The sequence below is a fragment of the Myotis myotis genome, unplaced genomic scaffold (genome assembly GCF_014108235.1).
Source record: "Myotis myotis isolate mMyoMyo1 unplaced genomic scaffold, mMyoMyo1.p scaffold_m19_p_12, whole genome shotgun sequence".
Classification (NCBI taxonomy): Eukaryota; Metazoa; Chordata; class Mammalia; order Chiroptera; family Vespertilionidae; genus Myotis; species Myotis myotis.
This window is the reverse complement of record NW_023416316.1, coordinates 2,327,907-2,338,358: the sequence shown is the minus strand read 5'-3', so window position 1 is coordinate 2,338,358 and position 10,452 is coordinate 2,327,907. Positions and strand designations below refer to the sequence as shown.

Sequence of the window (10,452 nt, the reverse complement as noted above, 5' to 3'; positions counted from 1 at the left end):
GAGAGAGGAGAGAGAGGAGAGAGAGAAGAGGGAGGAGAGAGAGAGAGAGAGAGAGGGGAGGGAGAGAGAGAGAGAGAGAGGAGGGCGGGAGAGAGAGAGAGAGGGAGGGAAGGAGGGAGAGAGAGAGAGAGGGAGGGAGGAGGGAGAGAGGAGAGAGGAGAGGGAGGGAGGGAGAGAGAGAGAGAGAGAGGGAGGGAGGGAGGGAGGAGAGAGAGAGGGAGGGAGGGAGAGAGAGAGGGAGAGAGAGAGAGAGAGGAGAGGGAGGGAGGGAGGGAGAGAGAGAGAGAGAGAGATGGCTCCAACCAGGAGTGAGTGTGGTAGGTGGGCAGGCGCCTGGGGGCTGGAGAAACTTTCTCTCCTCTCTGGGCTCGCTGCGCGCCGGCCTGGGACCCTGTGATGCCAGCCCTCTCCAGCCCTTTCTCGGGGACACTGCCCCTCATTCCGGTGGAGACAGCCGGGGGAGCAGATGCCTGCCTCGGTGGGGCAGGTGGCCTGAGGAAGCGGTTGTTTCTTTGGGGGACCCAGCCTGTCTGTCTAATGGGGGCGGGGCCGGCAGCAAGCATCGTGGGAGCAGATTCCTGATTATAACTTCATAACAGGCCCTGGCTATTCGGGACGCACTGATATTTATGGAATAAATACGACGGGATTTATGGCCGTATCTCCCTCTGATGTCCCATCTGATATGCAATTCAATTTCTTTTATTGTCTTTGGGCCTTTGCCATGGAGGAGAATGCATAAATAAATAAATATATGGGCAAATGGCAGCCGGCAGGCCAGGCTGGGGCTGCCAGCCGGCCGTCTCTGGTCCCATATTAGGCCCATCGATCACACATTATGAAGCCGGAGCCTGTCTCCCGGCTGGGACAGGGAGCAGACGAGCTGGTCACTCTCCATTATTTAGGGGCCTCGATTGGCAGGCCTCCCTGCCTATCCTCTGCCCACCACCAGGCCATGGCAGCCCAACTTGGGACCGAGCCTGCACCTCTCTGTCACTCGCTTTCAGGAGCCCGCAGGCCCAGCGTCCCCACTCCTGCAGGTGGCACGTGCCCCTGCCCGCCTCTCCCACGGGAATCCCAGGCCAAGTGGCCAGGCCATGCTTCTGCTTCGGAATCCCGCCACGTCTTCAAAGCCGAGCGCTGGCACCTGCAGGCCTGGGAGCCTGGGGAGGGCACCCTCCCGGGCCTCATGTCCTCATCTGAGAGCAGGGGGTGGGGGGCAGCCATTAACCTGAGGCCACTTCGAATATGGGGGAGTTCCGCACACAGCTCAGGCACAGGGCTGGGTCCCACTCCACACGCAAGTGACGGCTGGGCACTGACTGTGCAGGGGGCTGAGGGAGTGACCGTCCCTGTCCTCGGCGAGGCCTCATTCTGGGAGGACAGAGGGCTCAGGGGCTGGGCCTGGGGTCTCACTGATCCCCAGGACTGACCCTGTCCCCTGCCCCCTGCTCCCTGCTGAGGGACGGGACCCTAGCCCAGGGATTTTCAACCGGTTGCCACGGGAATTTTTAAAACATGCAATACCTGGCTCTTTAGTCGGGGGCACTGACCTCTTTTCCCTTAGTCAGATTAAAAAATGACTACAGCCAACATAAATCTATGTCATAGAGCAGAGCTGCATCTTATTGGTCATGTCGCATAATAAGGTTGCACCTGACTGGCTAGTTCTTGGCACCAGAAATCCTTATACACAAGCATAGACACCTGGTTTTTTAAAAAGTCACTCTGGAGCAAAAAATGTAAGTAATTACGATTATTATTATTTTTGTAAATCAATCAAAATTATACATATTTTTCGTCAGATCGGCAAAAAATATGATTCATTTTCTGGTGTGCCGCAGCATTTTAGTAATCACTTTATGTGCCATGCGATGCGAAAGCTTGATAATCGCCCCCCTTGCCTGTGGGGGGCATAGCTGGAGGCCCTGGGGGCCAGCTCCCAGGCTGCCCTCCGTAGCCACTCAGGGCCCCCCGCTTCATGCAGGTTCCTGTACCCCACCACTTGAGGGACCCACAGCCCCCCTCCCTGTGCCCCTTGGGGAATGTGCCCGAGAAGCTGGCCTCTGGCTTCAAGCTCCCACCCTTGGTGCCTCCACATCTGCGTCTCCCCGTCCCAGGGGGCGCTCTGAGCCCGCAGGCCCCCCGCTGGGCTGCTCACGGCTCCAGGGCCTGCCCGGGCCTCCCTCCCCATCAGATCCCACGTGTGTTCCTCCCTCAGCTCCACCAAGGCTGCCTCGGCCAGGCCCGCCCCCTGCACCCGCATCCCTCAGTCTCCATCTAAGGAGAGTTCTATACCTTGCCCAGCCTGGTTCTGCCACACATGCACACACACCACATGCACACACCACCCACATAACATGCACACACACCACATGCACACACCACCCACATAACATGCACACACCATGGCTGCATATAGGCAGCCACACATATGCATGCATAGCACATACCACATGTGCATACACAAACACCACACACATGCACACACGTCACATGCCACACACTTGCACACACGTACAACACTCACACGCCACACACATCCAAACAGAAGCCTGACAGCGCCCAACACCCCCGATGGCCCAGCATGTGTTGCAGGTGCTTTGGGGGCCGGTCCCATTGCAGAGACGTGCCCCTGCCGGCCACGGGGACAGACCGTGAGCTGTGCAGCAGGCTGGTCTCCAGGTGGGCCGGGAAGGGTGTTCCCGCGCAGGGAACGTGTGTGTACACGTGCCACGGCCCGCGCAGCGCTCCCTGGGTGCCTGCAGAGGGAATGCCACCGGCTGCCGTGGGCATCCCAAGTGTGGTTTATCCAGGAAAGGGGGGGGTGGTGGTGAGGGAGGGGAGGGCCAGGAGGCTGCTAAGAAAGTCAGAGAGAACTGGGTTAAATCCTGCCTGGCCCTCTCAGCCAAGTCACTTTGGGCAGGTTACTTTGCTTCCCCGAGCCTCAGTTTCCCCATCTGTAGCATGGGGCCAGTGCCCTCTCCCCAGGAGGATTGCCTTGAGGAGCAATCTGGATGATTTCGTAGTCAGAGGCAGGGATAGGGCCTGTCCCAGTGTGGGGGAGCGCGAGGGGTCACCCCTCCAAGGAGCGGCAAAGCGGGGTCCTCCTGCCCCACCCCATGCCCCTGGCTCTCTGCCTGTGGGGGTTCTCTCTCCACTTCCCTGTCCCCCGTTTGCGCCCACAGCACCCCCACACCCTCCTGGGGGAGGCATAGATTTGGCAGCCTTGCCGTTTTACTTTCTAGGCGCTCCTGCCTGGGCCCCAGCAGGCAGCATAAATCTCCCTCCGCCCAGGCAGAGCAGGCGCCCGAATGCTAATGGGATCCACGGGGTCCCAGGCTGAGAAGCCCGCCTCTCCCTGGCATTTGTAAAGTTCACGGTTTCCAACTGGAGCCCCGTGAAGGGGAGGGCGCTCCCACTTGTCAGTTATCCCCATCTTGGTTGCCAGCTCCTTCCCTGCCCCTGACCTTCACCCCTTTAAAGAGCCAGCACCCCGAGAAGAGCCCACAGGAGCCAGATTCTCCCCTCCCCCCGGGGGGTAGAAGGCGCTCTGAAGGGTGACAGCTGAGGAGCCCCCTGTCAGCTCCCTCTCTGCCCAGCCTCCCATTCCATCTTACAAGATTCCACTGAGCTGTCACCTCCTCTGAGAAGCCTCCCCTGATTGCCCAAACGTATCCACTTCCTTTGTGGCTCTTATGATGATCTGTCACTTCCTAATTCATCAGTTGGTTTCTTGGGTCACTGTCTGTCTCCCTGATTCTCTGGGTAGGCCCCATGAGGTGGTGGACTACCCACTGCCCACACCGTGCCAACCCCAGTGCCCAGCACAGGGCCGGCCCAGAGCAGATGCTCCATAAAGGAGGGCAGGAAGGAGACGAGTGAAGTGGAAAAGAGCGTAGGCTCCGGGCCAGGCGCCCTGGGGCTTGAATCCCGGCTCTGTGGCTGACTAGCAGGTGGCCTTAGGCAAGAGCCTGCCTCTGGCTAAGCCTCAGTTTCCCCGACTGCACTTACTTGTGCAGGTGGTGCACCTGGCCCCCAGGCAGCCCATGTGATGGCCACGTTGTCCTTGGTCGAGGTTCAGGATGGCACCCCGCAGGGCCATCACAGAGCAGACAGAGGGGCTTGGGGCTAGCCGCAAGGTCCCGGGGGGCCATGGGCAGCCAGCCACTAGGCCCCCTCTTCCACAGTTCTCCACAGCCTTGGAAGACTCCCAGCTCTGACTTCCTCCTCGGCCTGCCTGTCTCTGAGCAGGGGGAGTCTCCCCACTTGACAGAAGGGAAGACTGAGGCCCAGGCACGCACACTGACAGAGCCGTGGAGCCAGACAGGCATCATGAGGAACCACCTAGACCAGAAACCTCATGCTGTCCAGGTGGGGAAAGCAAGCTGTCCCAGAGGGGCAGGGCCCAGGGGTGCCAGCGGGCTCCTTCCCAGGCCTCCAGGGCAGGACCCCAAGGCCTGGGGCGGGGCTTCTGTCCCCTTGTGCTGGCGCCCCCACCCCGGGGCTCCAAGGAGGCTGTGGAGCTGTCAGGTGGGATCAGCAGGGCCCTGGCCCCATCTCCCCAGATTTAATTAGCAGGCCTTTCATCTCTGTCTTGAAAAAATCCACTATCTTCTGTCTTCTTAATTACCATTCACTAAGCAAATCAGAACAGGGTTTTCTCCCGGCTTTCTTCTCCGAGCAGGTTTTAACCCTCGGTGGGTGGACTGCAGGGAGGGGAGAACGCCGCCTTTGCTTGCAGCCCCCAGCCAGAGGTCAAGCCCCCCAAGGCATCTCCGGTCCCAGGTGTAGGCACAGGCCCCCTCCTCCCACGCCGCCTCCATGCTGGTCCCCTGGATTCCACCCCCATCCCTCTTCCTGAGGAAACTGGCGGGGGCTCTGCTGCCCCAACCTTCCCAGCCTCCCTGCCACCACAAAGACATGGGTTAGGACAATGGGCAGGTTGTGAGGTCGGCCTTCAAAGCTACAGGGAAACGGGGTCATGTGGCCCTGCGCATGGGTTTCTTGCGTGTGCAGAGGGGGCCTCTGTCTGCAAGGCATACGCACCTGGGCTGGGGTCATGGCGGGTCCTGCTGGGAGGTGACACTCAGCCGGCTCCTGATGGAGAGCTGGCGGCACGCGTGTTATTGCAGTGTCCCAGAGGGGGACTGCCAGCTCTCCTGGCTCCTTCTGAGCCCCTTTCCTGCAGTTACAGACGTGTTTGTTGCCCGTTGTCGCCCAGATCTGGGGGTTACTCTGAGGCTCTGTGGGTGCACAGACACTCCCACACCTACGGGCCACACTTTCCATCCTGACATGGATGGGCCCCAGCCCCTCCTTGACGCCCTTCCTGGGAGGAGCTGACCACAGGGATGAGAGACACTTACTTGTTCATGTCCTGCTGTGGATGTGTCCTCAGCAAAGCACTTCCCCTCTCTGGGCCTCAGTTTCCCCATTTGTATAGCCAGTGCCCTAGACCCAAAGACTCTTCTGGTCTCAGGTGCAGGGATGGCCAAGGTGTCCTTGGGCGTCAGGGGGCAGAAGGGCCAGTCCTGTAATGTGGCCAATGTCGCCACCTGGTGGTAGATCCCGAGTGAACATTTACAGCTGGACGGGGCGCTGGGAGGGGAAACTGGAAGTGCAGGTTCAGGGGAACCTGGAAGGAGACCTCCAGCAGATCTCCGACTACAAAGGGGGGGGTGGGGGTGGGGAGGCTGCTGCCAGGAGCTGGGCAGGGTCAGCGAGCACCCAGCTGGCACCTCGTGAAGAGCCGTCATCTCTGGCCCAGCCCCACAGGATCAGCCTTGGCCAGCCATGTGGCTCCTGCATATTTTCCACACATTCCCCGAGCTACGGGCGCAGTGCAGGCCCTGGGAGACCGGCGTGAGGCACACGAGGTCCCTGCCCTGCACCCTCAGCTCCTGCAGACCCCCTACAGCGCAGCCCCAGCTCATCACCACGGTGCCCAGCACCCCAGCACCCGGCCTCTGCACCCTGCTCCCGCCTCACCCTCCAGGACCACCCCCCACCCAGAGCTGCACACACAACAGACCTGCTCACCCATCCCCAGCTCCGGGCCTCCGCACACACCACGCCTCCTGCCAGAGTGCCCTTCCCCCTACTCATCCCTGATGACTCCGTTTACTTGTCCCCTCCAACTCAGGGCAGAACTAGCCACCCCACCCTCCCTGCACCCCAATACCTTGTGGGCCACTTTCTGCTACACCCTGTCAGGCTGTTCATGAAAATCTCTGCTACATCCTATCCAGTGTTTTCTCTAGCATCTCTCGGTAAGAACAGACGGCTTTTCTCCGTGGATTTGCCAACTGTAATGACTGGAGAGAAAAAGAGGCATTGCCTGGGAAGCCTCTCAGTGATGGTTGTGAGGGACCAGGTACCTCCTTCGGTCACAGATATCAGGTTGGAATCTCTGCTTTGAGAGCAGAGAGGGAGGGACCAGCAGCAGAAGCACTTCTCAAAGCCTGGGAACGTGAGGAACCACCCACTTCCTGCTAGAAAGAGGGGTGCAAGGGGAAGACCAGGGGAGACCCTGAGGTCCCCTTTCATCTCAGGACCCAACAGGGACAGGTGAGCAGTTTCCCTTTAAGGACCAGCCATTGACACTCACAACAGCGACAACGAAGCTGTATCAAGACCAAGCTCGAGGGTAGGGACACCCCCTCCCCGCAGGGCCAGGGAAGGGCCACTGGGGCTGCTCCGAAGCCGGGCACTCCCGGGCGCGTCCGCCAGGTGGGGTCAGCGCCAAGGGACTGAGCGGTGCGGTCCCCGCCGTCGGTCCCTCCCAACCCGGCCGTGGGTCCCGCCCGCCAGCGGGGGAGGGTCCTGGCGCCCCGCTCGGTCCGCGCCCACCGGGCTGAGCCTCCAGAGAGCCAGGCGCGCGGCCGGAGGGGAGCGCGGGGCGCAGGGCGGCGGTGCGGGGACCATGGCGGCCGCGCTCCTGCTGGGCCTGGCGCTGCTGGTGCCGCGGGCGGCCCGCGCGGGGATGGGCGCGTGTTACGACGGCGCGGGGCGCGCGCAGCGGTGCCTGCCCGAGTTCGAGAACGCGGCGTTCGGCCGGCTCGCCGAGGCCTCGCACACGTGCGGCCGGCCCCCCGAGGACTTCTGCCCGCACCTGGGCGCGCAGGGCGGCGCCGGGGCGCAGTGCCAGCGCTGCGACGCCGCGGACCCCCAGCGCCACCACAACGCCTCCTACCTCACCGACTTCCACAGCCAGGACGACAGCACCTGGTGGCAGAGCCCGTCCATGGCCTTCGGCGTGCAGTACCCCACCTCGGTCAACATCACTCTTCGCCTGGGTAAGGGGGCTCGGCACCGCCGCCACCCGCCTCTGTCCCCACCCCACGGCGGGCCAGAGGCCCCGCTGCTGCGCCCCTGGGTCGGCTGTAAAACCCTGTATGGGAGGGGGCTGCTGAAATCTCACCTGAGTGCAGCCGGTGGCCCCAGACCCGGCTGGGGGGGCCCCCGGAGCTGGATAGACGTGGGTGCGACCTGGGGCTGGAGTCCTTGACATGAGCTTTGGAGGGGCAGGAAGTCTGCCCCGAGCCTTTTGCAGGGGAGCGCATCTGGGTGCCCCGTGATGGTTGTGGGGGTGAACTGGTCTGCCCCCTAAGGCAGGAGCCTCATCTTGGGGCTTCTCTCCCCTTCGGGCCTGGGTGAGTCCCTGTGGCTGAGCAGCCCTGGGTGTCCTCGGGCAGGAGCTGAGGCTTTCATCCCCGGGAAGGTCCAGCCCTCTGAGCAGGAGCCGGGCTCGTGCTGCTGGTGGGTAGCTGGACCCGGTGGCCTGGCTTCTCTGCTCTGCCCCGGCCCCCTCCCCCCAACCCAGGCCAAGGTGCAGGGGCCTAGATCCCTGGGATTCAGGATCCAGAGTCTGGACCCAGCCCTTTGCTCCTCGGCCTACCCGACGGCGGGACTGGGAGTGCCCCTCCCCCCTCCAAGCCCAGCCCAATCCAGGGCCTCTGGGCCCTGAGCTAAGTATCGGACCCATTGCAGCCTCCACAGCCTTTTCGGGGAGCGGGTGTTTCCACTGGTTCCACTTCCTTATCTGCGGGTCCAGAATCTCCCTAAGCTTTGAAAGCGCAAAGCATTTTTATAACTTCTTTTGGCTGCTCAGTGTGACCCGAGGCTGTTTACGGACCTTGTGTGTTCTGCTTAGAGTGACTATGCATACATTTTGCTGCTGAAATCTCCTTTGAGTACAGCCTGTGGCTCCAGACCCCGCTGGGGTGTGAATGCAGTCCGGGGTTATCTCTCTGAACTCTGAGAAGTTTGGAATTGCAAAGCAATTGCAAAGCACATCTGGAGCCAAGCCGTTTGGAGAAGGAGTTACGGGATTGCATCCCCATTTTTCAGACGAACACAGTGAGGCTCAGAGAGGTTAAGTGTTTTGCCCAATGGCACACAGCTGCTAAGTGCAGTCTGAATATGAACATCTGTGTGCAATATATCCAGGGTCGGAGCAAAAAGTCCTTGACATGAGCTTTGTCAATGGAGCAGGCTCTTCCTAGCCTGGGGGGCAGTGCCTTGGGGTGGTGACATTCAAGTGAGGTGGGGGGCGCTGGGCCCCTCAGCAGAGCATGTGGCGCTGGCTGCGACCCCCAAGAAGCCCAATTCTCTGGGCCTTGTCACCTTCCCTTAGCCTGTCAGGACCTCGAGGTGGGACTTCTAGATGGGCGTGGTCTCTGTCCAGACAGGGAGACAGGAAACCAATGGGGGAGGAAGGCTGAGGGTGGGGGGTGTGGATGGGGCTGGCAGGACCCCAAGGCCACAGGAGAAGGAATCTGGGACAGGATGGGAGGTGTGAGGAAGACAGGCTGTTCCATGACAGAGCATGCGGGTTTAGCTGATGTGTTACATGTGTCGGCGGAATCCAGGGGCGGGCAGAAGGTTCAGCCCGGCACCACCAAGGTGGGAGGGCGGGGAGGTGTCTGGATGTGGGGGCAGCTCCCATCTCCCCAGCGCTGGCTGTGGGCGGGGCCCTGTGCTTTGGGGTGTGGCCTCCTTGGACTCTGCCAAGAACGGTTAGTGGTGGGGAGTTCCATCCCTTCATAACCAGGGGACCTGCGGCTAAGCCCCTGCCCTGAGCCAAGGCCCTACACACACACACACACACACTCACACACACACTCACACACACACTCACACACACACTCACGCACACATACGCACGCACACACACTCACACATACACACACACACGCACGCACACTCACACACACTCACACGCACACACACTCACACTCTCTCACACACACACACACACGCACACACACACACACACACACTCACACTCACACACTAGTGAATCTCACTCTGCGTCTGTGTTCTTCCACTGTGTGTACCGCATCAGCATGGAGGAGGCTCTGCAAGTGTGTGTGCAGGGAGCGAGGAATGAATGAATGAATGAATGAATGAATGACAATGTCACCTCCTCCGTCTGTGCTCCTGGGAGTCAGAATAGGGTACAAATGACACAACTCAGGCCCCGCACAGCCACTGGGGGGCAGACACCGCCCCTCCCAGGCCTCGGACTCCTCCCTGTAGAACGGGGAGAAGAGTTGCCACCTCCGGGCGGTCGGCCAGGTGCTCACCGGAGCTGTGACAGTCCTTGCGTGTGACCCCGTCACTCTGCTGAGAGCAGCTCGGGCTGAGGTTCCCTGGGGTGGCCCCTCGGAAGGGATTGAGACAGACCCGCGGAGTTGGCCCACTTTGTCCCATTGGCCTCCGGTTTGCTCCAGGCGAAGCCACGGGTTGCATAACATCGAGGGAAGAAGAGGTCTGGGGATGTCACCATGTTCCCAGCCGGGCTCTGTCGTCAGGCGAGGTGGCCTCTCCCTGCCGCTCCGCTGGGGGAGGGGCAGGGGCGGGGGAGGAGAGGCCCTGCCAGCCCCCTGGTGGAGGTCGCTGCTTTCCCAGCCCCTGGAGCTCAGACATCTGTTCCAGATCGCGGCTGCCGGCTGAGGCTGAGCCTTCCCGTCGGGGATGAAAGGCAGCAGTGGGTGTGGCGGCTCCTGGCCCTTCGCTGAGGCCACGGCAGCGGCGGGCTGGGACCTGGTGGAAGATGGGGGTGTGGGGGGGGAGGTGGATGGTCATCAGCGGCAACGGACGTGAATCAGGGGGTTCTCGCCACATGCTAAGAACCCCGCTGAGCCGGCACCCCAAACCCAGCACAATTTGTTCTTTCATAGCAGGGAAACTGAGGCTCTGAGGGTGAAATCAGTTGCCCAGGGTCCGGGCCCCTCCCAGCTCCCTGCACTGGGAATGACACACGTCCCAGGCAGTTACAGGCGAGGGGGTCCAGCTGTGCGTCTGGCCGGGGTTGGGGATCTCTTTGTCCACTTTCTTGGATTCCTGGGAACCCCCTGGAGTGACAGGAAGACCCCCGAGTCTCCGTTCTCTGAGCAGATGAGTCCTGAGCCCCCAGAGAAGGGGGAAGGTGGGTGGGTCCCCGCC

At 61.4% G+C, this 10,452-nt stretch overlaps 1 protein-coding gene across 1 annotated transcript in view; it reads left to right on the top strand.

The window, feature by feature from the left end:
- The first annotated feature begins 6,862 nt into the window (after window positions 1–6,862).
- The window catches only part of LAMC3 (laminin subunit gamma 3), a 50,884-nt gene continuing 47,294 nt past the window's right edge, over window positions 6,863–10,452 (top strand). The window contains exon 1 of the mRNA XM_036329328.1: window positions 6,863–7,298. Within this exon, the coding sequence (XP_036185221.1) occupies window positions 6,926–7,298 (373 nt within the window). The 5' untranslated portion in view covers window positions 6,863–6,925. The remainder of the gene's footprint in view (window positions 7,299–10,452) is intronic.